Here is a 27,788-nt window from a genome sequence, read left to right on the forward strand (position 1 = left end):
TTTTCCCAATTTAATCTTAATCTAACATGTGTATAGGGTTGGAGTGAATTCATCTCCCCAGTCTTTTCTACTTGTATCTCACTTCTTCAATTTCATTGCAATCTATTGTTTTATGCATTTTAATTTCTTAGTTTAGTGACAAACACACAAACCCTTTATAAACCCCTCATCACTCTAGAATGATTCTAGACATTTAGGTTCCCTTAGACTAGCGCAGTTCCAGTGGTTCGACTTACCCGACCAATAGCCCTATTTTACAATGATTCGTGCTATTGCGAAGGTTGATATTTAATTGATCAACCGATCACCTCCCTCATGGAAGCTTTAGCCCATGTCAATCCCATAGCCTTCTCAAAAATGGGCTCCAACAGAAGTGAAGGCTTAGGTTCTTTCCATGGTTCCCAAACAGATCTGGCCCAACCAAATGAAGATGACTATTTTGGTATTTTTACCCAACAGCTCCAGTAAACAACCCAAGTTGCAGCCCTACTTCTTATTGATGTTTTGGTTTTTGTCAAATTGTATGAAGATTTATAAAGGTGGTTGGGTCTAGAAATCTGTATCCTGGTGTGGTATCTGCATTAACCTTGTTCAAGCCTCACAAAATGAGTTAGAAAAATGTAATATGTATAGATATATGTTGTAATCAGTAATCATTACATGCATTTAATGTGCTCTTGAAATTGCTGATTTTGATTAATGGTAATCACATTCTCATCAATTTATTTTCCTGGGAAAAAATAATAAAAATAATAATAATAATTGAGGCAGCGATGTTGTTAAACTGGTCCCCTCATTACCACCACCACAGAACACACACGCTTAAACTTGAAGGGCCCGATGTCTTCTATGAATCTAAATGGTTGTTTGGGGAATTGGATAAATTTCAATAAATTACCCTTAACTATTAAATTTAAACACAATACATTTATATTTTCTCTTAGTTGAACCTGACTTGAAAATATAATACAGCTAAATAATAGTAAAAAAATACCAAGAATATATGTATGCACACACACACACACACTAGTATAAGTTCTCTCCAAGAAATGAACATACTGGAACAAATATTACAAACAACTTAATACTAAATGAATCTTAAAAGCCAAATATAAAAAAGAAAGAAGAATCAACTAAGACATATAGAGGAAACTATAAAATCACATGCATAGCAAATCCTGAATTGCTCTGCTGGTGAAATTAAGACACATACTGCAATTCATTTCCGCAGTTGCACGCGTCCTGATCATCTTCATCACACGCACTTCGCCTCTCAACTTGCCATAGCTGCTCAGCCTCAGCAACCCCGAATTGATATCACTACTCAACATCTCATCAGCCAACGTTAGCAACACCCCACTAGACCTCATCCTCACTTGCAGTACCGCAACAACATTTACGTGCTCCGTATCTCTAGACCCTACACATCTCATCCCAATTTTGATGTCACCAATTGTCGTGACATTCTCATACATGACACGTACATTAATGATCCTACTGCTGTTCTCGAATTTGAAGCCACCAAAGTTGTCGTTCTTAACAGTCATCACCGCGGTCATTGTAGGGTTGATTTACTAATCATCCCATTATAAGTTATAACAGTAGGGTTGATTTACTAAATTACTTTATTTTTTTGTTATATATCTAGGTATAATATTTTTAAAATATTACTTTGTGCCTCCCTGAAATTTAATTTTTTTCAAAAATACCCTTAGAAATGAATTTTTTTCACACATATAGGTATATAATTTTTAAATTACTACTTTATGCCCCCTAAAACTAAATCCTGGCTCCATCCAATAATATACTTAATTTATTAAACTATTTTATTTTTGCTTTCGTTGTGATTTCTTCTAAAAGATTAAAAAAGAACTCCACAAAGTATATCATAACAAAATCGTTACTATTTCAAATCAAAATATTAATTATTAAATGGAGACGAATTATAAACTAATATAATAAAATATCATTATAGTAAGATTTGGGAATACCTCCAAATCAAACCGCCTATTCAATGTTCCCAAATATAAAATTAAAATATTTCAAATTTGTTGTGTTTCATTTATGGATAAATCATATTTTGATTACTATTTCATTTTTTAAATAAGATCCATTTTTTAAAAGAAACAATAATGTACATAGAATCGAGTTTTAAAAAGGGTTAAGGATTATCCGGGTCTAATGTTGACCACACTCTTTAGCCATTTATGCACTGGACTCTCAATCCAGCCCTTTCGGCTGGGCTTTTAGGCCCAAATAGCAGCAAAGGATTGATTCTCTCCTTGATATCAGTCACGCTGTTGGCGTGAGTGAGTCTTCAGGGTGGGTTGGGTCTACAGAGTAGAAGTAGGACCCTCCATATACTCGTCTTGTCGGCGTGCGTCTGTAGGCTCTTTCTCTCTCTTCTCCACTCCACGAGGAAAATGGAGACCCACTTGGTAAAGTAAAAAAAACCGCAATATCAGTCTACTCTCATCATCATCATCATCATCATCATCATAGACTGTAAAACTGTTGCTTTTTCTACTTCTCGTCTTAGTTCTTGCTACATTTTCTTCAATGATACTCTACGCATGCATAGTTAATTATATACATTATATGTGTGTCTATATTATTTATATACATATATTTGTTCATGCTTAGTTAAATAGTTAATTAATGACTTTTTATTTGACTGCTGTTATATATTAATATGTGTGTGTTGACGGTGAGACGGGTTTTGCTTCAGGGAAGAAGAAACCCTAGTTTCCATCACTCTGCACATTTTTCTTTCTGCACTTCTTTATATCGTCTATTTTTATGTGTATATGTATTATATATGTCTAGTAAATTAGTAGTAATTCGCTGATGGGTGATTTATATGTGTGTGTGTTTGTGCACGCGCGCGTGTTATCCTGTGAAGAATATATATTGGTATTTGATTTTATTCTTTGTAGATTGGACTTGTTGAGATGAGTTACGCTTACTCAGAATTCGTTGTTGCTATTTTTTGTTTTATTTTATTTTATTAGTTACACATTCCAACTTTTCTTATGGCTTGAGAATGGCTTATAATTTGTTTCTTTTTGTTTTTCTAATTTCAACTTTTACTTCAGTTTCAATAACTAGAAATTTATAGGCATAGAAGACACTGCACAGCACAGTGTATATGTATCTATGTGGGGGTAGTGAGAGTAGGAGGGAAAGACTAGAAAATACTGAAGTTTGACATTATTTTGCACAAAGTGATTGCATCTAAATATGAACGAGCATCCTTAAGATTGACTGCCAAATTTAATTTACAACAAGCAGTGATCCCTTTTTAGATAAAATTACTACATAGAAATTGGAACTTTCTCATCAGGTAATTTCTTTACTTCTTATGTTATTTATTTGATTTCATTGTCATTATACTAATTTTTATCCCATATAGATGGGTCAGGCACATTAATTATCTTTTTTTTCTTAGTTGATACTCACACACACATGACTCCACTAAGGCTCGAACATGACCTCCCTTTGGGAAGTAAGGGCCTGGTACCGCTAGGCCACTGGCCTGTTGGTCACATTAATTATCTTTTCATGTTCTTTCCTATTGCACACTATGTCTCCTAGTATTTCTTTGATTTCTTACCTCCATTTTTAACTTTGAGAAATTATTACAGCTTTAATGGGGTATGTCTAATTAGGTTATTTATTTGTTAGATTTTTGTATTGTCTCGCTTATTATTCCTTTCCGTGTCCATTTTTCTTAGTTTCTATATGCATTTTTTGGTCATATTCAATTCTGTTGCATGCCATATTAAATTTCATTTTGACCTTGTTTCTTATTCACTAAAACATTTTCTGTGTTCTAAGAATTAATTTGTTTGTAATGCTTTGATTATCTTAATTTGTTGTTGTGCTTTGTGTAATTTTGATACACTTGGGTTTCTTTCAATACTTTCTTGCTATGTGAATATTCGTAGGAGGGATGCAAATTTGTATGCCTAGAGAAAAGAAGCTGTATTTGCCTGTTTATTTTCGGTGTAACTGGATGAAAGTGAGGGAGGGAAAAACTGATACTGTTTGATTTGTCAACGAAGGTTTTTTGAAGGGCAAAAACATAAAAAGAAAAGGGAGGAAATCTTTTCTCTCCTCCTGAATTCCACCTTTGGGCAGAGAGGATTTGGAGGCCCGAAGTTAAATCCCCTGTCATATCTTCCCCTTTCATTTTCCTTCTTACCAAAAGATGAAAACTCCATTATGCATTCCCTTTTTGCCTTTATCTTTTCCTTTTCTACCACTCCCTCCCACCAAAAGTCATATGAGAGAGTAGCCATGTTAAAACCTTCTTAATTTGTTCTAGGTAAAAGAGAGTGAAGTTTCAAATTTACCCCTCCGTCCCACAAAAGAGTCGCCACATTCCTCTTTGGGATGTTGCATAATGTGCCTGTTATCATGTAAAATCAATGAGCTTGTAAGTGAATGCATTAACTAGATCAAACAATGGGATACAGTTTTTGAAAGTTAGGCTTAAAAGCAAGATGTGATTGCATTAATTGCATCTTCTAGAAGTGTAGGGTTTTCCAAGGAGTTCATTCAGTATGCAATGGAGAGTTATTTCTAGTAAGCAAAAAGCCATATTATATATATATATATATATATTCAGGTTTGATAATAGAAATGTTATAGACAAAAGTGCCTATGGTGATGCAACCTATGTACACCGTGAATATGGAAGTAACCACCTAACTCCTTCTGTAAAAGATAAGTCATTAAGAAAATCAACAAGGAGAATGATTCCAAAAATTTATGAACACCAAAATTGAAAGATATCCAAGATCATTTGCTTAATCCTATACATGGGCATGTCCAAATCTTTAAATGTGTACCTGTTCCACCCCTTCCATATGCACCACACAAGGCAAAAAGGAGTCATCTGACATACCTGCTTGACCTTTTTGCTACATTATGTACCCACAGAAGAACCCAAAAAAATTCTCAGTCAACCAAGGCATCACAAAGTAAACCTTGAAAAAATTTAGAGCATAGACCACAACCCCCTAGAAGCCAAGTAGTATTGAAGAAGATGATTAGTGCTATCTTCCACCTTCTTTTGGAAATAGTCAGTGTTAACAAAAATATTTACTAAATATTTATAGCGGTAAAGGTCGGGATGAAGGAGGCAGAACCTGTTGTAGTTGTGGTTTATGAATAAATCTATGACCTCTGAAGTTTGACTTATCATAGTTCTTTTGATTTTTTAGCTTTTTTGTCTTTGTTCTTATGTCAAAGAAAAATATCTTTCATCTAATTTGCATCTAAATTTAGTTTTTCTTTGGAACCAAAAAAATGTACATAAAACGAAATAATAATAATAATAATAAAGAATTTGTGTTTGGAAGTGCACTTGACACTAATAATTTGGAAGCAAGAGAACAAAAAACTTCCTCAGTGCCTAGATAAAAACATTGTTTTTTTCACTTATTATGCATTTCTAACACCATCACCCACATACCTCCACAACCATTGCATTGCCTCTCATCACTAATGGTGTCACCATTGCGACAACCTTTACTGCTTACCACCATTATAATCTTCACCCATTTGTTGTTGCCATGGTGACAACCTTTACCGCTTACCACCATTATCAATTTCACCCATTTGTTGTTCTAGACATTCTCTACACAACTATCAACGTTTGCAATCTGAGATTTATTCTGAAGCTTTTTGAAGGAGCCTCTAGGATTAAAATTCATATAAATAGAAGTCCCATGATATCAATAAAGAAAATTCCACTCTGGGAAAAAAAGGAAAATTGCGTGGTAAGAAGGTTAGCTTGTGTCTAAGTGAGCGGCCTCTCAAATATCTTAGTTTTGCATTAAGTTTAGGTCATTTTGAATTCGTTATCCAGTTGTTGAAAGGTATCTAAACATCTTGATTATCTCTACGGTAAGGATCACATTCTTACTTTGTCTTGGTTTCGACATCCACATGTATATTCTTAAACCCTTCCCCCTCCCCTTCTCTCCTCACTTACCCCTTCAAAAATGCCCCCTTGTTGCAGATATGATTAAAGGGGGCAAAATAAAAAACTTTTTCTGGTTTGAGGCATGGAGTAATAAAGAAATAATTTGGTGAATTGTGAGACTGTTGGACTTAAAAAGTGGGCTACGATTGGGAAATATAGTCTTGAGGAACAATGCTCTGTTAAGGAAAATAATGTGGATGTTTCTGGTAGTGCTCTATGTGGCATGTTGTGATTAGCATTAAGTATGGTCTTCAAGACAGACGGGTGGGGATCCTGGCCAAGATGTTATGATTTATGAATAATCATTTGTGTCCTTGAAAAGCTTACCTAGTAGCTAGTAGTCATTGATTTCTTCTGTTGCTAAATTTTACATTGGACGTAGCTGCAGAGTTTGGTTTGGAAAAGATCTTTAGTGGGGAGAGAATACAAAAATTTATTTCCTCATCTCTAGAATTTCTTCACGTCATTGACCTCTTGTTTCTAATTTGTTGTTTATAACGCTCTCACACAATTTTGAGTCTTAATATCTATAGAAGATGTTTGTATTTCCTCTTCAAGAGAGGATGAGAAATGTTGGTGCTTCATGCTTGGATTCGGATGTCCCCTTTCTATTGAATCTTTCTCCATTTCCTATCAAAATTAGAAAACTCTTTTCCTTTTCAACTGATCAATCTCGATTGGAGAGTCAGTGTTCCTTCTAAAGTTAATGCTTTGGTTTGCTGTTGCTCAATATAAAAGTTCAACGAGATGCTTCAGACTAGAAGGCCTAACAAATCTCTTAGCCAACACAGTTGTGTTGTTTGCAGAAAGAACAATGAAACTTTAAACCATCTTTTCACTGTAATGTCTCCTATGACCTTTGGCTGAGACTTTTTGCTCTAGCAGGTTTTAGCTTGTTTGCTTCTTAGATATTCCAACGTATCTTGAAATGACATTTGGAGGTTCGGACAGAAGGGAGTTAAGATCTCATTGCACTGTGCTATCCTGGCACTGTTTTTGGTGTTCTAGAATGAGTATAATGCTACAATTTTTTTTGCGATTAGGACATCCTGCTAAAGAAGATCTCGGAAGAGTCCCGTCTGTATTATCTTTCGATGTCAGTCACAGGAGTGCTTCTATCCTTGGTTTTTGGTAATTGGAGGCTGTTAATTCCTCTTGATTTCTTGCCAAAACTGTCCATAGTGTTTCGAAGAAAAAATCAGAATGAAAGTCAAGCTTAATTTGATGGCTGTTCTCTTGGCAACCCAAAACCATATAAGACCCAGTAAGTCAATAACATAACCTTAAATATGACAAACGAACCACTGATATCATTTATGTTTGAAATTTTTAGAATTATTAAAATAACCTTGACTCCTAAAGTTAAGAAAATCTAATTGAAAAATAAAAAAGCCATACTTATATATAGGTAATATAAAATATCACCATAGTTATGTGAACCCAAAAAAATATATATTGCTAAAGGGAAACGAATTTGATCCCATGAGGCCCAGTTTTGCATGGTTTGAGATCAAACCAATTTTGATATTCCTCTCTTATTTGAACGTGCTTTTTCTTGAGGCTATAGGGATTGCATTGGTAACTTTAGCCAATTAATATTTTCACTTTGTCAGCCACATTTTTTTAGAAGATTTGGCTCATCAATTTGAGGTTCAATTGCAAGTTAAAATTTACAGAAGGCTTGGCCATTGTACATAATTTTGTTGTCCTAATAGGGGTAACATATTTTGATCATGAAGTTAAAATTGATCATGTTCCACAAAATTATCCATGTAGTATGGGAGTAATCATCAGCAAAAGTTACTACAACTAAAATTAGTAATACTTTCAGAAAGTTTCTGATTGGTAGCAATAATGAGAATGTAAAATTGAAACTGAGACAAGGAAGGTAATATGTGGATGGATCCTTTCCCGCTATAAAGGTGAAGATTCATCAGCATTCAGCAACTCTGACCTTTCAAGCACTAAAATGTTCTCTGAACTGCTGTAGATTTGATTCCCTAGATGGGAAAATGCATTGTTGAGTTGAGTGGATATGAGTTTTATAGTTGTGATTCCTTTAATGCTTCAATTTCCAAAATATCTGCAGTTCTTGCACAAAGTACTTTTTTGGGGATTTATTTCTAATTTCCATTTCTTGTATAGATTCCTGCTTTCACTTTTGTCTCTTTCTATGCATGTTTAAACTGTTTTAGGAGATATTATTGTTTATTTACTATATTATATGCGATTGTAACCAATACTTGTGTTTACCGTCAGTAAATAATCTATTTTCCTTGTTGAATGTAAACATAAATGTTAATCTTCTTCGTCTATGGTAACCAAAATCACTGCATTCTCTTTGGTCATTTATTAGTCCTTTTCGTTGCTATTAATTGGAAAAGAATAATTGAATTGAAAAATAAATTAGAAGGAAGGAGGATCTAATTTCTGGATAAATTTTCTTACAAGAAAAACCCAAAAGCATAACCGGAAAAGCTGAAGCTTTGAGGGGTTGGTTTGAAGTTAAAATTGGAGAAACTCGTCAGTGTGGGGTCCCTTTCCAAACTTCTATACCTCTCATCTGAATACACTTAAAATTATTGTTTAATATTAATTGAACTATTTGCGAACATGATGTTCATACGTAGACCTGCAAAAGGATCATATTCGGACCAGATGAGACTTGATTTGATATGAATCCGCTAAGATTATTTCTTGGTCCAATCTGATTTGATAACCCGTTGGATCATTCACCAAGGAATCCATATTCAATACGTTATTAATTGGATATTTGATCCAATAACTCTATTTTTTAAGAGTATGATTTTTTTGTTAATATATATATATATATATATATCAAAAGGGCACGCAAACAATGATTAAAAAAAGATAGAGAATACGGAGAAGACAAATTAAATATGGACATGAGAAGAGCTGAAAATTAATTTTTTTAACTCTTTATTTGAGAAAAAACACCATGCAGTAGTTAATAATAGAAAGAGAAAAGAATTAGAAAAATAATGATAAAAAACTTAGATACTATGTTATAGCATTAAATAATATATATATAACATATTATCCATTATATTATGTTGGATTGGATATTATCGGATCAAACTGACCATAATACATATCCAGTTTGTTTAACTAACAGATATCCGATCCATATGGATATTGTTAACAGGTTTTCGGTTTAACTGTTCAATCTGTATCCAACTTATCGGATCGGATTCAGATCAAAATCCGATACGTTGACAGACCTAATCATAGGTACTAAGTAAAACTATTGTATCCCATAATCTTGGTGAGGCTAGCAATCACTTGTAGTGGCCAATACGGCCTACAAATGTCATATAACAGCACTTTGAGATGCAATGGCCTATAACAGCCAACTTTAGCTGCCTATTAGCTCGAGAATATAGTGACTTCTTTTTAGTCCTATTTTGCATTCTCCATTTGCTTCCTTAAAACTCCTTTAATAATCTAGAGGCTAGATCTATGATCTTTTAAGTTACACAACAAAATTTCAAAATTTTATTTGTAATCTTGAACCCAAGTTTTTAAACCAAAAAATCAAGGAGTTTTGAGATAGGAGCCTTATTTGCATTCAGTTATTTTTCCTTTTTGTTTTTGACAAGTGCAGGACCATAACCCGAGGCTCCGTTTTGAGAGTAGTGCAAGGTGCAAAGCTCAAAATAGATCTAGACGGGGTGAAATGATCTTGTTCAATTTAACTAACAATAACTTATTTTTAAACTATAATTGTACTTAAAATGTAGCAATATAAATCAGTTAAAGGTACTTATAAAAATATATATATAAATCAGTTAAAGGTAGAGAGTAGAAAATAAATTAACCATGCAACCACACAAGAACACATGATTTTTAAGTGGAAAACCCTAGCAAGGAAAAACCATGGGGCCTAGTTCAGGCATCTCAAATCTATTATTTGAAAGGGATATTACATCCAAGGTTAACAATTTATACACACGAGAAACCCTAATTACCTCTTGACACAAATCCACTCCTCACACGATCCTGTACTCCATTCTGTGATTTGATCTCCATTGTTGTCCAAGTTGCATGTTCATTGATACTTTGGTGTTGAATGCCTCGTATAGTACAAGGATTATAATATTCAGCACCCTGAATAGTAACTCACCATCTAATGCAAGATATATGAAAAATAAAATATGCTTTCTATTTGTTGTGAAAATATGACACATTTTTTCTTTTTTTTGGAAAAAATCATATTAATTCCAATAAGCGCGAGGTCACAAGTTCAAGTCTGAGGGTAGTCACTTTGTGCAAAATAATGTCAAATGTTAGGTCTATCTCCATTTTTTTCCTCCTAGCACCCCATATAGGTAGGACATACATGGGATAATGAACTTTTATGTTATTAAGCTATGTGATATATATCCATTGTTTAGGTGCACTTTCTTGTAATTCCCTGCATCTAATATTTGCTTAAAATTTTATCTGAGTTTTAAACTTTTGACTTTAGTTTGCATGCCCAATATTTGTGGTTATAGTCCTGTTTCCAAGTAGAAATTTTTGACTTCTACATTCGGTTTTGGTGTTAGTTGTTTGATATTTTTATCTTGATAAAATGACTTCAGACAATGATATTTTTTCACTTAGCTTGTTTATACTGCAATGACTTTATATTACCTACTTAAATTTATTTGTGTATGCATATAAAGATGCCTGTTAAATGTTGTGCTAAGTGAATTACGCTCATTCCTCAAACTCTTGCACCCTACTTTTTCTTCTTTACCAAAGAGGGACAGAGCGATGTTTGGAATGGAGTCGATGAAGGTGCATTGCTTACAGGAAAATGGAATTTTTGCTACAAAATGGAAAGAGTAAAAAATCGTGAGGGGCTCGATTTTTTGATGTGCTAGGTCATATTTATTGAGATGTGGTGCCTATTTACTAGGAAATGTATATGACGAATAAATTCATTGATGAAAGGCCTTTAGTGCATATTGGGGTTTTTTTTTCTTCCCGTAAGTTATATTGGCTTTCATGTGGTCTAACGAATCATATTAGTGAGGTCAGAGGTTTGGTTATGCATAAAAAGATGCTAGGCTATGCCGAGGTTGCTGACATAATTTCTGATAGAGGATGGGAATAGCCTGTCTCTCATGCTGAGAACATTAGAGATATTGGTACCTTGATTAGTCAATTACATGTTCCTTCTGGAATGGGGAATGATGCTGTTGTATGGTCCAGCTCTAATAAACCTTTTTCAGTCAATGATGCCTATGACTATGCATACACTCATAATCTAGGAAGCACAAACATTGTCAGAGGTGCCGTGGCGGTGTCGCTGTCGCACACAAACGTGAACACACAGGGGACATAGCTCGGATACGCAGAGACACAGTCGAGACACGTTTTGGGTTGCGATGGGGTCAGTTTGTAAATGTTTTTTTAAAAAACTATGGGGATCAGCTCGAATTTTAAAATCTAATGGGGGAATGAAAATATAAAAATTAGGCTTTAAAGCCCAATATCAACATTAGTGTATTCATATCTTCTGTTAGTTCTTTTGCCTGAACCATTGTTGTCACTTCTCATATCAAAATGTAAGCCACATCAATGAGAGAGGAGGTGAGAAGAAGAAGAAAAAGTGGAGAAATAGAATAATAGAAGAAAAGTGGAGGCATTTCCTAGAATGTGTATGTTATTATTGAGAAATAGAAAAGAAAAATTGTGTAATAATATACATATACATATATATATATATATTATTTTTATTATTATTATTATTATTATTTATGTATGTCTTATTTTTTTTTAGATTTATGGTATCACTGTGTCCGTATCGTGTCGTACCCATGTCCATGCTTCCTAGCTCATTATTATGCATAGGACAATGTCACAATAGAGTTCTTACTTTAACTTCCCCAGCTCCATGGTTGCCAAATTATATTGCGTTATTTATTAAAAATTTGTTGTGATATAGATTTATAATTTTATAAGATTCATTGTTGCTTTTACCTTTTATAAGCAAGACTAGATCTGGATCTATATGGGAGACAATCTTATAATGATGGAGAATGATTGCCTGCCTGATATACTCGTAATGAGAACAACACCGAAGCCAATGATGACTAGATGTTGACCTCATGGGTTTATGGAAAGTGATTCTTCTTGTTAAGTGCATGGGTGTTAACTAAATGAATTGGACATGTGGTCTAAGTGCACGCGAGGGATTCTTTCTAGTCCAAGGCCGTGATTTGCCTTGATTGTTGTGTGAAACCATGTTTGAGGCAACCAATTGAATTCTGGACATGTTTAGTGCTTCTCAATGTAGCCTGATATTAAGGTCGGTTACATTAAAGTTTGATTTGAAGTTTTAATTATGATTGAACATCAGTTGTTGTTTAGGAGATATGGAAAATGAGGAAAACTCACATTACGAGCTGACTTTGGAGCCTCTCAGGGCGATGGTGCTAGATGCCTGACTTCTATGAAGTCTGAATCCTAGCAGATGTATTCTAAAGAGTCCTAACTGGGGTGGGACTGTAATTATGATGGATGACTAATTGGGACTGAGGTGTCACAAATGGCTCTACAGACACCAGAAGTTTACAAAGCATTTGTTCCAAATTGTAGCAAACAGCTAAGGACCTGTTTAGAGGTAATGATATCTAGAATTCCTCATTATCATAATTCCATTGTGCAGGATAAACCTTGTGATATATGCGGTGATATTGGTGTTGTGGAGGCAATAGTTACTTGTTCTCAGTGCAGAATAGCTTGTGAACACCTGTAAGATCTCTCTCTCTCTCTCTCTCTCTCTCTCTGTTTGTGTGTGTATGTGCGTGTGTGTTCATCACGTGTGCATATTCTTAGCTTTACTTTTCTGGTTTCTAATGTTGATGTTATTATAGGGGAACCACAATGGATAACTGTGGTAGTCTCCCCATATTTCTACTCAGAAAAATGATTCTGCCCTTCTACTCTACTTAACAACAAAAAGGATACTTCAGTCCCTTTCAATTTTCTCTTCAAGCTATCAAAATGGATTTCTGAGTGTAAGATTCAGAAGAGGACTAAGCGGATGGGGTTGTACAGTACCCTTCTCTCTGACTTCGTCCTCTCCTCTCCCTCACTTCTCCTTTTGTGGTCTAGATCAAGAAGTATTAGAAGATGAAGAAGACAATGAGTTGTATAATAACCCGCTCTAATCTCTCTCTTCCCCTAACCCCTTTCCCCTTTCTTTCTAACATTCATGGCTTAGTTGTAGATGCTGGGAAAAATATAATTTATTGCTAACTTCTAGAAGAATTGAAATGTAGGTATCAAATTATTAGAATCTAAGTGTCACTGAATGTTTGGACACCCAAAGGAAGACTAATTCTATCTGTGTCTCATGAAATCTCCAATTCATACTAGCAACAAATTGAGTTAAAGCAAAATCTAGAGTGGTCATTGTCTACACAACATGCTCATCAGTAATTATCAATTGAAAACTTGGTTTCTCCTTGGGCTACAAAATTTCCAGTGAATCACTTCTCTCTGTTTGTGATATATATATATATATAGAGAGAGAGAGAGAGAGAGAGGGAGGGGGAGAGAGAGAGAGAGAGAGAGAGAGAGGCATTCGGCATGCCTAGTAGATTGGATGTAAGGGGAAAAAGGTCCTGTAATGCAGTACAGTGCTCTCATGGACTGTAGATTGTAGTCCTCCACTCCTCTCTTTCTATTCAAGGTTTTGCTTTGTTTACAAAAAGGCATATACCCTCAATGCTGGAATTATTTTGTCTACCAAAACATGGGGAGGCCGCTAGTGTTAGTCCATTTTGGTTGTAGATGATGTTGGAGATCTCCTTTATAATGTATTTATCTAAAGATCCCCTATTAAAGTGAAAAGAAATACATCATGTTTCATGACATTCTTTGAAGGTTTTGGAATGGGGAAAATTCAGTTGCCTTGGTTCAATCACTGATCAATTGAAGTGGTCTCTTGAATTTTGCTGTCTAACTATGTTCACTGTGTCATGTTCTACATTAAATATAAATTGTCAAAAACATGGTAGATTTTATGCATGCACTTTTGTTCATATTACTTTCGTATGTTGCTCAGCCCTCGTGAAATGGCTGATCCAAGTTTTTCTTTCTTGCATTTAATCAAGGATGTTAACACAGTAGCATCTGTTGTACATAAATCGTATTAACATTTCAACTTTTATTCTGAATATGTTTCTGTTTCTCCCCATTTTCAGTTACTGCATGAAAATCTATACCACAGATGTACCAGAAGTCTGGATTTGTGAAGCATGTGAACTGAGCACTGAGACGGCTTCACTGAAATCTGGCGTGAACGAAGAATTGCCTAATGCAGTGTACCATGATACTACATGTTCTGCAGATTCGAAGAAACTTGCAGATAATTCAGGGAGGCGGATTTGTTTTAAAATGGAAAAGACTGTTACTGGAAAAGTGAAAGAAATTTCTGCTCAAGAAGTTATAATGCTAGCTTCAGGAGCTAGGAAATCTGAGTCCCCTTCGAAGGGCAATTTACACTCAAGCCCTGGGCGATCAAAAGCTATGGTATCTATGTCCATGAGGACTCCAGTCAAGACCAAAGCTACTCATCCAAAATTCTCCTTGTATAAGGTCAAAGAAAATCCTAGGTTTAGACTCCCGGAGCATTTTAAGCCTCCCAGACATGGCAACGACCAAATCAATTCAGTAGTTCAACCACAAGCAACTGAAAGATCAAAAGAACTACAAGGTGAATCTTTTCATGTTTTGTGCATAGAATTTTGAACTCACTATTGCTAATAGAGACAAAGAAAGATTGAGGTGACGTGCATACCATTCCTGATAATTATAAATTTTGTCCTTTCTCAATGCAAATTGAGGGCTCTGTTTCTAGGATTTAGTGTCTCGGTTTAAGACATGGTTAACTAAGCAAACTTTCTGGCTTACTCAGTAAAAAGTCAATAAGGTCTATAATTGTCATTGCCAACTATAAACTTACTTGCTCTTTACAAACTTCCCATTTTTTTGACAGAAGATGGATGGATTTAAGATTCCAGTTTTATAGTTCCTTTTAACTAATGTACACTACTGTAGTAAAATCTATCAAATAGATTCGAGGCTTGACTATGAGAGTCGGCGATTTAGTATTAACAATGTGAGCTATCTGTTATCTATCTTACATGTATCATATATAAACTGACATGAAATTTTTCTGTTCAAGTTTCGAAATAAATCTATTTGGTACTCTTTCAGTCAAGTATTCGTGTTTTAGAATGTTATTAGAGGCTAAACGTATGTCTCATCTGAATGGTATGCCCAATGAAGGGGTGTATTAATCTGAGCATATACCACTCATTCTGATTTTGTTTTGTTTGCTTGTAGTGTAAATAGGTATTTTTTCTACGGGTGCAACTGTTATTCTTGTGATACCTTTTTTTTCAGGAAATAGAGCTGTTCTAGCTCCGATGACGCCACTTATTCACAAGGGACAGCCCATGGTTGTCCTTAAGCGTGCTGTTGAAATTGAATCTACTTGCACAAATGTAGAAAAGGCAACGTGTAACGCGTCGTATGCATCTTCACTGTCAAAACTTTGTCCAACTATTGTCAGTTCAGGCAAGAAAACCTTAAAGTTCTCTTATTAATTTGACTGTTTGAGTTTATGCATGTCCTATTCCTGTATCTTTATTGATTAAGATTCCTAAAAGATTTTCCAAAAAGGTCATAAAGTAGGACCACAATTATTTCTGAGTTATTGTTCTTATTAATTGGAAAAATTTGAAGAACATTTCCATTGTATTTAAATAAAATGATACAGGCTCAGAGATGCATGAGATAATGCAATCATTATGATATCCAGATGTTTGATCATTTTGGTGGTAAACCAATGTTATTGAAAGTGTCACGTGATATACAAGAGTTAGTGACTATTCTGATTGGAATCATTTGTTGAGTGTCAAATTGCTTTCACTAAATGGGGAATTTCTACGTTTTAGGTGATAACATTTGCACTGATGTGGTGGAGCCAAGGAATTCCAGTGCTGAGAATGGGGACTTGTTGCTTAAAGCTGACAAATGTTTTCCGAGTCATCCGGCTCTTGATGCATCTTGGAAGTGAGTAAACCTGTCCGAAGTCATCTATCTGTGCCTTTAAAGTTAATGAATGAGTGTCCTTAATTTATTATAATTATATATATATATTTTTTATTTTTTATTTTTGGGTGGGGTGGGTTGTGGGTAACTTTTACATGCACCGGTAGTTAATGAACATTTGTTCTTCCAAGAATTTCCTTAAGTTAATACTACAGTTAATTTTTCTGCCTTTTTTTTTTTTTTTCCTTTTCTCACACCTCTACCTATATTCTTTGGACATGCAACATGGAAGATGAGCGCTGTGAAATTGTGTGTAGGATAGAGATAGAGATTGAGAGAGAATGTGCGCAGCCCACATTTCATATTTCTTACACTAACCCTAAACCATAAAGGGGGGTTACATACAATACAAGAAAGGCTTATTTACATAATGGCCACAAATCCTATATCTAATTACAATAAGATCCCAGCATAAATACATATATACATACAAGTGTTTTAACACTTCTCCTCAAGCTGGAGAATATATATCATATAATCCCAGCTTGGAACAAATCGTTTTTAACCGATTATGACCGAGAGCCTTAGTAAACATATCAGCTAATTGATCTTCAGACTTCACGAATGGAGTAGAAATGTTTCCACTCAATATTTTCTCTGAAGTGACAATCAACTTCAATGTGCTTGGTTCTTTCATGAAACACTGGATTGGATGCAACGTGAATAGCTGCTTGGTTATCACAGAACAGTGGAATAGGAGTCTTGACTATTAACCCAAGTTTTTCAAGAAAATGCTGTATCCACGTTAACTCACTAGAGGTATGGGGGCCATCGCCCTATACTCTGCTTCAGTGCTAGACCGTGCTACAACTGTTTGCTTTTTACTTTTCCATGTAACAAGATTTCCACCAACAAATGTACAATAGCCAGTAGTAGATTTCCTATCTGAGGGAGAACCAGCTCAGTCAGCATCTGTGAAACCTGTCACATTAAGATGACCATTAGGTTTATATAATAATCCAAGAGCTTGTTTGAGATATCGAATAATTTGAAGAACAGCATTCCAATGTGGTACTCTAAGAGCACTCATGAACTGACTTACAACACTAACTGCATATGAAATGTCAGGTCGGGTGATAGTGAGATAAATTAATTTCCCAACTAGACCTCGATATCTGTCATGATCGTCAAATAAATCACCCTCATCAGGTAATAATTTTATATTTGGGTCCATAGAAGCATCAGCAGGGCGAGTACCTAACATACCTGTTTCTTTTAACAAGTTCAACACATATTTCCTTTGAGATAGACTTATACCTTCGTTGGATCTAGCAACCTCAATACCCAAGAAATATTTGAGTTTGCCTAGATCCTTTGTGTAAAACCGATTCTGTAAGAACAATTTTAACTTTGCAATGCCGTCAAAATTATCACCTGTTATAACAATATCATCTACATATACCACAAGAAATATAAAGCCAGTTTTAGTATGTTGGTTAAATACCGAATGATCTGTCTGGCATCTGTTAAGGCCAAAGGAAAGTACCGCCTCGGAGAATTTTCCAAACCAAGCCCTTGGAGATTATTTCAATCCATACAGGGCCTTTTTAAGACGACATGCAGCATAACGAGACTCCACTTGAGCAACAAATCCAGGTGGTTGCTCCATGTAAACCTCTTCATGTAAGTCACCATGTAAGAAAGCATTTTTCACATCTAATTGAAACAACGGCCAATTACAATTGGCGGCAATGGAAATAAGGATTCGGATAGAAGAAATCTTCACAACAGGGGCAAAAGTCTCATCATAATCAATACCATAGGTTTGTGTGTATCCCTTTACAACAAGGCGAGTCTTCAATCGCTCAACAGATCCATCATGGAGATATTTGACCGTGTAGACCCACTTACAACCAACCATTTTGGAACCGGGAGGTAAGGGAACAAGGTCCCATGTCCCATTATGATGAAGAGCATCCATTTCATCTATCATGTCTTTGTGCCAAGCTGTATCAGATAGAGCATCATACACAGTTTTCGGAACAGCAGTCGCAGATAACGTGGATAAAAAACAAGAAAATGAGGGCGATACCTTTTTATAGGAAACAAAGTTAGATATGGGGTGTGCAGTGACACATGAGCGAATACCCTTAGGTAATGCAATAGGAAGATCAATAGTAGCAGGAGGAGCCTCAATGGAAGTAGACAATTGGGGGGGTGCTACTCGTGATTGACGACTATACACTTGAAGTGGCGGTGGCACATGAGGTGGTTGTGGTGGGTCACAGGGTAATGAATGTGACACAGCAGGCAACGGAAGCAGTAGCTCGGTATTTAAAGACGAACTATGTGAAGAAAAATAAGGAGTATCCTCAAAAAAGATAACGTCCATGCACACAAAAGCACGACGAGTGGTAGGATCCTAACATTTATAACCTTTTTGAGTCCGAGAGTACCCAATAAAGGCACACTTAATGGCACGAGGAGACAATTTATCAACGCCAGGACGTAATATGTGAGCAAAACACACACACCCAAAAACACGAGGCGGCAATGCAAATAACGGCCGAGTAGGAAAAACAAAGGAATAAGGACATTTCCAATTAAGAACCGAAGATGGCATACGATTAATTAAATAACAAGCAATTAAAACAACATTGCCCCAAAATACTTTTGGAAGATACATATGCATCATCAATGTTCGAGCTATTTCATTTATATGCCTATTTTTCCGTTCGGCTACGCCATTTTGTTGAGGAGTATAAGAACAAGAAGTTTGGTGCAAAATACCACGAGAGTCGCAAAAACTAGAAATAGCACCTTTGACATATTCCATAGCATTATCAGATTGTAAAGTGCGTATAACACAACCAAATTGGACCTCAATTTCTTTTTAAAATATTTGAAATATGGAAAAAAGTTTAGAATAGTCTTTCATTAAAAACAACCAAGTCATCCTTGAAAAATCATCAACAAAGGCAACAAAATAAGAAAAACCTAAGTGACTAGTGTGACGAGCAGGACCCCAAATATCCGTATGCACTAATTCAAATAAAGAAGATCGACGATTAATAATACGAGGAGGGAAAGACACTCTATGGTGCTTACCCAACTGACAAGACTCATAATTTAAAGTAGACACCGACTCAAGGAAAGGTAAAGTAGACTTCAAATACTTCAACGAGGGATGACCTAACCGATAATGGCACTGGTATACAGACATTTGGGAATGTAAAGCAACAGCGGAAGGTTTGCAATCCAAATAGTATAGGCCATTTCTGTTAGTGCCCCCACCAATCGTCTTCTTCGTGTTGAGGTCCTGAAAGACACAAAACGAAGGGTAAAATGTGACAAAACAATTGAGTGCTTGAATCAATTGACTTACAGATAATAAATTAAAGGGAAAATTTGGTACTAATTGCACAGAGGATAAAGAAATTGATGGGGTTAGTTTAACTGCTCCCTGGCCAATAATGGAACATGTTCTACCATCAGCCAAAGTAACAAAAGATGAGGAGCTAGACTTCTGAAAATTAGAAAATAGAGAGGCATCACCCATGAGATGGGTAGAAGCCCCAGAGTTAATAACCCAAGGGGATGTTGAAGTATGTAAATCGGACAAGCATGCAATATTACCTGATTGCGCAAAATTAACCACGTCATTAGAGTTGGGATGTGTCCGGTTGACCAAGGCATTGAACTCAGCTCGTGCTAGTGATAAGGTCACGTTGTCACTAGTAGATACAGGTGATGGTAATACAGAAGTCTGACCAAGAGAGGGCTGAGACCCAGCTAGGTCAGAGGAAGACACTGCTTGATTTGCCCATGCTGGTTTCCCATGAAGAGCCTAGCAGTTCTCAACAGAATGGTTAGTACCCTGGCAGTGGCTGTAGAAGCGAGTATCAGTACGTCCACGACTACGGCAACTGTGACCTCTATCACCGCCATTACCGCCATGAGAACTATTCGAATTTCCACCATACCCTCTGTTGCCACTAGGAGTATCACGACCTCTAGAGGATTGTGGAAAGATAAAAGGAATCATCATAGTTGAATTTTCTTTCACAGTGGGCATCACATGTGATTGTTCTGGAACCCGAAGTAAGCGGGCATAAGTGTTACCCAACGATTGGAGTCCTCCATCACCAGCAAGGATTTGATCTCGAATATTTTTGAAGGCTGGGGTGCAGACCAGCAGGAAAAATGGACACAGAAAATTCCTCACGTTGTCGCTTGAGAACCTCAGGATCAGTTGTCAAGGGATGGTACTGATTCAACTCATCTAACAAGCTTTTGAAGGTACTGTAATACTCACCGATGCCTTGACCAGGGGTGCACAAAAGAACCGGAACCGTGGAACCGGAACCGTGGGAACCGGAACCGTTTTTTCCGGTTCTCACGGTTCCGGTTCCGGTCCCGGTTCTTAATTTCGAAACCATAAGTGTACGGTTCCGGTTCCGGTTCCAGTTCCAGTCCGTGGGAACCGGTAAGAACCGGAACTGTATATATATATATAATTAGTTATTCTAAACTAAAGGCCTAGAAGCAGCCATGTGGGTAATGACTAAACCAATCGCCTCCATCTGTATTCTCTCGACTCTGAACTTGACTAAACCAATCGCCTCCATCAGTCCATCTCTATTCTCTCATATGGAATGGAACAATTCAATCCCACAGGGATCTTTTCCGGTTCCGGTTCCAGTCCGTGGGAACCGGTAAGAACCGGAACCGTATATATATATATATATATATAATTATATATTTAATTAGTTATTCTAAACTAAAGGCCTAGAAGCAGCCATGTGGGTAATGACTAAACCAATCGCCTCCATCTGTATTCTCTCGACTCTGAACTTGACTAAACCAATCGCCTCCATCAGTCCATCTCTATTCTCTCATATGGAATGGAACAATTCAATCCCACAGGGATCTTTTCAGGGACTGGTGGTGTAAATAACATTGCGCACACAGAAAATGCAAAAGAACACAATCACACAAAGCCACAACAGTTTTTCATGGTTTGGACTCTGAACTTGCCCTCTCTCTCTCTCTCTCTCTCTCGTTCTCAGATCTGAACTTGCCCCTCTCTCTCTCTCTCTCTCTCTCGTTCTCAGATCTGAACTTGCCCCTCTCTCTCTCTCTCTCTCTCTCTCTCGTTCTCAGATCTGAACTTGCCCCTCTCTTTCTCTCTCTCTGTGCAAACTACAAAATCTACAAGAATCAGAAGTTCAAAACCCATATTTATCGGCATATCATTTCAGATTGTTCAAAAAATCAAAACCCATATCTTTCAGTTCCCATCGCTGCTGTTCCAGTTCGGGTTTGCAAGCTTCAGCCGCTGTCTCTCAACTCAACAACTCATGGTTAATGGTTCTCATGGAACCGAAACGGTTCGGTTCCGGTTCGGTTCTGTTTTTTGGGAACCGTTGTGAACGGTTCCGGTTCCGGTTTCGACCGGAACCGTGTGCACCCCCAGCCTTGACTAGAGGGATCAGATTGACGAGAATGGAATATCTTCTCATACAATGAATATATGCGAGAAACATTCGTGTCTATAGAGTAGGTTTCTTTAACGGCATCCCATATTCCCTCTGCAATGTTGACAAACATAAAGGTGGATGCAATGGAAGTTTCCATACTATTCCACAACCAGGACATAACAATATAGTTATCAGTTTCCCAATCATCGTATGTTGCTGATGTTTTAGATGGAGGATCTTCTATAACAAACTTCAGCTTTCGTCGGGTACCTAAAAAGATCTTCACTGCTTGGGCCCATAGTAAGTAATTGGAGTTACTTAATTTCATCGATGTAAGTTGCAGCCCGACATTATCAACATGTGTTGCAGAAGATTTAATTCCGGTAGACCCAGAGCCAACAGTTGAATCTTCCGACATGGATTTAATACCAAAAAGAAACTACTAGAACAAAGTAAATGAGTATGTAAACTGGAAAACAAAAAACTTATCTGTCTCAAGTTGTCATACTGATGCCAAATCTGCACCGAGAAGAACAGAAGAGAGTTGAATCTGAAAAAGAAGAAGATCCGGAGCCAAATCGGGTCAGGATAGCATATCCTGGTTTGGGATAGCTTTACACCTGCAACCAAACACGTCTCTTCTTCTCCGCGATCACCGCCGACGAGAACCAGAAATCTGCTACCGGCGATTAACTCCAGCAACCAAGGTTCGCAATGGAGGATCGAGGCTAGTACACACCCTAGCCCTTGCAGCGGCAGTGGCGAAGGCGATCCAACACAAGAAGCTTTTTAACTACCGAGCCTTGCAGCGGCATCGGCGACCGCGACGGCGATCCAACACAAGAAGCGTCCTAACTACCGAGCATAGATGGTTCGCGATGATGGAACCTCTGTTTTGACAGCCAAGATGATTCCGGCCAACAAAACGAGCTTTAGATCTGAGAACAACGGACCAGAGCTTCGGCGAAGAACAAAATCAACCTCGATCTCGATTTTGATTTGTACAAGAACACAAACATGCAATCACAACCACAATCTTAGTTTCCCATTGTTTCGTATGGCTCTAATACCATGTGAAATTGTGTGTAGGGTAGAGATAGAGATAGAGAGAGATTGGGAGAGAATGTCTGAGAGTGGCGCAGCCCACATTTCATATTTCTTACACTAACCCTAAACCATAAAGGGGGCTATATACAATACAAGAAAGGCCTATTTACATAATGGCCACAAACCCTATATCTAATTACAATAAGACCCCAGCATAAATACATATATACATACAAGTGTTTTAACAAGTGCAAAATATATTTCCTTAATCTTTTATTTACCATTTTTAGTGGTTCCATTTTCTGCTGTGAATATTATCTTCGGGGAAAATAAAGCATTCGTTGGTGAATATGGAGACATAAGTGGTGGAAACGACTTCAATACAATTATTGAGAATATTTTTCATCTAAATTCTCTGAGAACCTGATATGATCTGAACTTTTTTTTATTTCCGGAAACTAGTTTAGTTAACATCATGTAGTCTTTTTGGACTGGAATATATAGTTTCTATTAGAACATTTAAATTTTAAAGTTACACCCTCTCTAACAGCTGAAGTTTTAAGAGTAAATGGTTAACTTGGTATTATAGCAGGCAAGGTCCGGAATTCATACCTCATCATCACTATGATAATTAAAATTGAAACATATGTTGGAATGTGGTGTGATAACCCAGTGGTAGGACATGTGTTGATTGTGGCCAAAGGCCCAGGTTCGAATCCCCACTCCATCAGTCAGTATTAGTAAATAACTATTTAATTAAATTATTACTTATCAAACAAAAAAAAATTTGAAACATATGTTGGACCAAAAGAAGGCCTCATGTGAGGGAGTATATTAGATGATTTAAGTATTAAAGTTACATCCTCTCTAGCAACTTAAGCTTTTAGAGTGGATAGTGGTTAACAGTTTCTATTAGGAAATGAATTATTTTTAAACAAATGGATCTCAAGTCTAATTCCCTGAGAAGGCAATTTAAAATTTCCTAAAATTATACTGTTGTAGAAATTGATTGTTTTATATTTGTTATCATCTTCAGTTATTATCTTTTAAATGTACTTTCTGGGTATTTCTCCATCATTGAAATTTCTCTCTGTTGACTATGTTGTCACGAGTGTGTATTTGTAGCTAGTAATAATCTAGAAGTTCGGTTTTGGACGATCACTTTATTATTTTTAAGTTAAATTCTGATTTTTCACCTTGGAATTCTTTTTGCTTTATAGGTGGCAAATTCGTCTATTTTTTGGTTGCCTACTATTGATTTTCAGATGAATGCAAAGAAGCTCTTTTTGTCAAAAACACATTACATGTGATATGTGAAGCTCCGTTGACCTAAATTATTTGTCATACTTTTGAGTAGTTACTTATGCTGTTTGATAACTCAATTCAGTTCTTAATTCTGAACAGATTGAGCGCTTATCCAATTAAGTGTGTTTGGTAACGCAATTTGAATATCACTTAAATCAGTAAGTGCTACTTAAAACAAGTTAAATTTTAAGTGACACAGACATAACTTATCACTGAATGCTGAACTCTGAAAATTCAAAAATCAAAAAATATTTATTTTTCAATTACCACTTAAAAACTTCAGTACTTAATTTTCAGTTTTATCAAACAGCATATGTATGAGGCTCAGACTTGATTCTTTCTATTTGTAGTTTCTTAAGAATTATTTTATCCACTTCAGGCATTTTATAATACTGTTTGGATCCTGCTCATTTAACAACTTTGGTTCACAATTCCGAATAAAATTTTGTTCATCAAGATGCATAATAATGCATTTAAATGTCACATTCTTTAAACGCAATTTATATTATTGTATGCCTTAAACAATAATTATTTTGCATTCTCTAGGGGAAGCTTCAAAATTCTTGATCCTGTTAAACATGGGGAACTCACTGATGGGTTACATGCTCATCCTCCATCCAGAGTTCGTCAAAAAGTATACGAGTTCTCTAAGCGAATGCCTAGAATTCTTCAGTTTGAGCTGCTTCCACGTTGCAAATTTTGGACTGATATGTTCCGGAATGATTATCCTGATACGGATGATATTGCGTTGTATTTCTTCTCTCATGATAGTGGGAGGTCTGTTCTCAAACCCGAGTCTTGGACTGTAGATATATTTTTACTTGACAGTTGATGTTATTTTAGATATTGAAACATGCTTTCTCTTGAGTTGTAGATCTGAGGATTATGTCTTCCTCCTGGAGTACATAGAGAGGCATGACTTGGTGATGAGAAGTAACATGGATGGCATAGAATTGCTTGTTTTGACATCTAAACTTCTTCATTTGAATTCTCAGAGTTAGCTCTCAATTCTCTATAATATACATTTTTCTTACTGCTCTTTTAGGGATAGATATGTGAATGATATGATTATTACACTTTTGGCTCTCTTTCTGCAATTTTTTTTTCTTCACTAATACGATGTTTCTGTAGCTCAATACACCATCCATTGGCTTAGGCAGTGAATATAATTGATATTCATTCTGTTGAGCGAAATAGCATATGGAGTTTGTGAAATTAGCGGTTTTGTTGCGCACGTGTCTCTGTGATATATATATATATATATATTTTGGGGGGGTGGGTGGGTGGGGTGGAGAATAAATTTTGTTCTCTTTTTACTTGGTAATACATTTTATTTATTGATAAGAAGGAAAGAAACAATGCTGAAGTCATGTCCATGCGTTTCTTTTCTTTCTGTGTGTTTGGGGGGGTTTGAATTACAAAATAAGCAAAAAAATTAAGGCATAGGTGAACCATTGGACTGGATGAGCTCTTGACACACATTATCAGATGACTGCTTGAATTTTATTTTCTTAAATAGGTGTCTTTTGGTTCAAAATAGCTAATCCAAGGAGGACCATGTAAAATGTAGAATAGATGTGTTTGTAACAGAATACATGACAAATTTGCATCTTTTGACTTGTGCTTTTATAGTCCCTTGAGATATCATAACATTTACGTTTGCATCTGTGGATGCTATTACAGGATTGAATGAGAAATACTTTTTATGGGGAGTTTTTCGTCGAATGAAAAAATATGAAGCTATATCAAAGGAACATGGGAAAATACCAACTGTTTGTGCTTCAGACAGTACACATGATAGTCTTGCTACTGGGGAGGACAGTGAGGTTGTTGACATGGAAATTGACATGGTAGGTGGAAAAGATGTGGGAAGAGTTGATATCGCAATCCTGAAAGAATCAATTAAAATAGGTTGTGGAGAAACTGCTACTTCAATCTCCTTACGTGGGTCAGATGTGAAGAATCCAACTGTTTCAACAAAGATGGATTTCACCAATAAACTTCCTTTATTAGAATTGAAAATGAAATCATGCCCCGACATTCCTCCAGGTTTCGAGGAGGCTTGTAGGCTAAAATCCCACGGTTCGTTTAGAGCTACAGTTAAAGAGGAAAAACAGCTTCAAAAAGCTATCAGCCCAGCAAAGGAAAATATGAGCATGGAAAAAGTTCCAGAAGCCTCTGGAGGCAGTAATTCGCGACCTGAGCCTATGGAAGATTCCGATTTACTAGGAGCTCAGGAGAGGTACCATCAGGTATTTAAAATTATTAATATATATGCTGAAAGGAATTTCTAAATCTTGTCTATGTTTTCATAATATTTTTTGTGCCCTCAACAGGTTTCTGCTCATGGTCCTATTGCTGCCTGTTCCTCCCCTTCCTCAGTAAGATTTCCACACTTCACTGCGACGGTGAAAGAAGAAGTTGCATAGTCTGAATTTTAAAAAAAAATCCATGAACAGGCGATGAAGACTGTACAGCGGAAGCCTTGGTGCTGGGCAAACAAATATCTCAGATATTGTTCTTTCCCCACCACATTTTGTAGTGCTTGGTATACTTGTATATCCCCTTCCTTGAGCAGGTACTGGTGTTCTAAGATTATAACTTTTTCCCTCTGGTGTAGCTGTGTGTTGTAACTTCCTGTCCTCCTGGGATGATGCTTCCATGGTTGATCGATGGCTGACATAATCAGTATCTTGTTTAGCCTCTTTCCGTGTGTGTGTTTATTATGCGTTGGCTTGGGCATCCATATGGACATGCAAAGAAAGAGGAACGGAATATTTTTAACTGAAAATATAGTCAGGTTCTATCTTTGTTGTGCGTACAGAATTTTGGCCTACTCTGAAATCATTAATTTTGAGGAGTATGATATTCTGGTATAACCATTTTTCTGGGTACCATTTATTGGATTAGCCTCCAAGGTGATGGAATTTATCTTTTATCGTATTTATGTGAAGAGGGGCTGAAACTGTTCGGTGATTTGTTGTTTAGGTTAAATATTTGTAGGTGGTGTGGATTTTTTGTGCTTTTGGTTTTCATTGTAATTAAGCTTAATCATAAAAATATTTGATGCTAATCGTGGTCAGTTAGCATCTAAGAAGCACGGACACTTTTACGAAGGAACTGTACCTGTGTCGTACTTGTGTCAGGGACTGACACTTTTCAGAAACTCTTCAAATACGTGTCGGACACTCCATATGCGTGTCCATACTTCGCCGACACTTCCCAGACACTTCGTCAACACTTTTCGGACATTTCTAACATAAGTCTGTCAAGTAATTTTAAGAATAATATGAATATTATCCTGACAAAATAGTGAAATATTTGTATATATCATAGAAAAATTATTGCAATAATGACATAATTTTATTTTAAAATTCATTTTAGAACAACTCTTAGTATGAAAATTATAAATGAATTAAAGTTTTATAACACTATTACCGAATAGAAGTATAAAAATAAAAATTTATATTTATATGTATATGTAGTCGTGTTAACATTGTACTCGTGTTTTATTTTTTAAAAATTTTACGTATCGAGATATCTATGTCGTATCATGTCCATGTCCGTGCTAAATAGGCATCCATGCTACATAGGTTTGTATGGAAACTTAATATCACGGATTTCTGTATATATGAATTTTTTTTTGTAGGTGATTATTTTCTATAGTTGAAGCTTTATATCCAGATTTGCATTGTCAGTATTCTTAAAATTCACGACTTTTTTCATGTTTGCAAATGCCTTGGAGAGTATTGATTCTGAATGCTAGTTGAGTTTTCAACTCTTTAAGCACTTAGTCCATCACAGCTTTTTACAACTTGGAAAATACAAAGCAGTTTTCATGCAGGAAATTTTACTTTTTAACATTCACCGTTGGTATCTCACAACAA

General features: G+C 36.2%; 2 protein-coding genes across 4 annotated transcripts; one reads left to right on the plus strand and one right to left on the minus strand.

Moving 5' to 3' along the window:
• Positions 1 to 1,160: 1,160 nt before the first annotated feature.
• On the minus strand, positions 1,161 to 1,547 carry LOC132281839 (late embryogenesis abundant protein At1g64065-like). Its single transcript, XM_059783504.1, has one exon. The coding sequence runs from the start codon at positions 1,545 to 1,547 to the stop codon at positions 1,161 to 1,163; it is 387 nt and encodes a 128-aa protein (XP_059639487.1).
• Positions 1,548 to 2,332: 785 nt separating this feature from the next.
• On the plus strand, positions 2,333 to 26,877 carry LOC132282302 (PHD finger-containing protein 6). Of its 3 annotated transcripts, XM_059783922.1 has the most exons (9): positions 2,333 to 2,438; positions 12,672 to 12,757; positions 14,215 to 14,726; positions 15,419 to 15,592; positions 15,973 to 16,090; positions 24,448 to 24,678; positions 24,776 to 24,897; positions 25,585 to 26,153; positions 26,238 to 26,877. In XM_059783922.1, exons 1-9 carry the CDS (start codon positions 2,424 to 2,426, stop codon positions 26,328 to 26,330), a joined length of 1,920 nt encoding a protein of 639 aa, XP_059639905.1. In that variant the 5' UTR covers positions 2,333 to 2,423; the 3' UTR covers positions 26,331 to 26,877. The 3 variants fall into 3 exon arrangements, with proteins under 3 accessions (XP_059639905.1, XP_059639904.1, XP_059639903.1); XM_059783921.1 differs by lacking the exon at positions 2,333 to 2,438 and having other exon boundaries at positions 2,618 to 12,757; positions 25,585 to 26,143; XM_059783920.1 differs by lacking the exon at positions 2,333 to 2,438 and having other exon boundaries at positions 2,625 to 12,757.
• Positions 26,878 to 27,788: the final 911 nt, after the last annotated feature.

The sequence above is a fragment of the Cornus florida genome, unplaced genomic scaffold (assembly GCF_030987335.1).
Source record: "Cornus florida cultivar Cherokee Brave unplaced genomic scaffold, ASM3098733v1 CherokeeBrave_3.0.0_Hap2_Chr11, whole genome shotgun sequence".
Classification (NCBI taxonomy): Eukaryota; Viridiplantae; Streptophyta; class Magnoliopsida; order Cornales; family Cornaceae; genus Cornus; species Cornus florida.

Coding starts and splice junctions, on each gene's coding strand:
- LOC132281839 (XM_059783504.1), bottom strand. CDS start 1,547: ATGACTGTTAAGAACGACAACTTTGGTGGCTTCAAATTCGAGAACAGC.
- LOC132282302 (XM_059783920.1), top strand. CDS start 12,552: ATGGCTCTACAGACACCAGAAGTTTACAAAGCATTTGTTCCAAATTGT. Junction 24,679..24,775: donor TTCTCTCATGATAGTGGGAG/GTCTGTTCTCAA, acceptor CTTGAGTTGTAG/ATCTGAGGATTATGTCTTCC. Junction 24,898..25,584: donor TCTTCATTTGAATTCTCAGA/GTTAGCTCTCAA, acceptor ATGCTATTACAG/GATTGAATGAGAAATACTTT.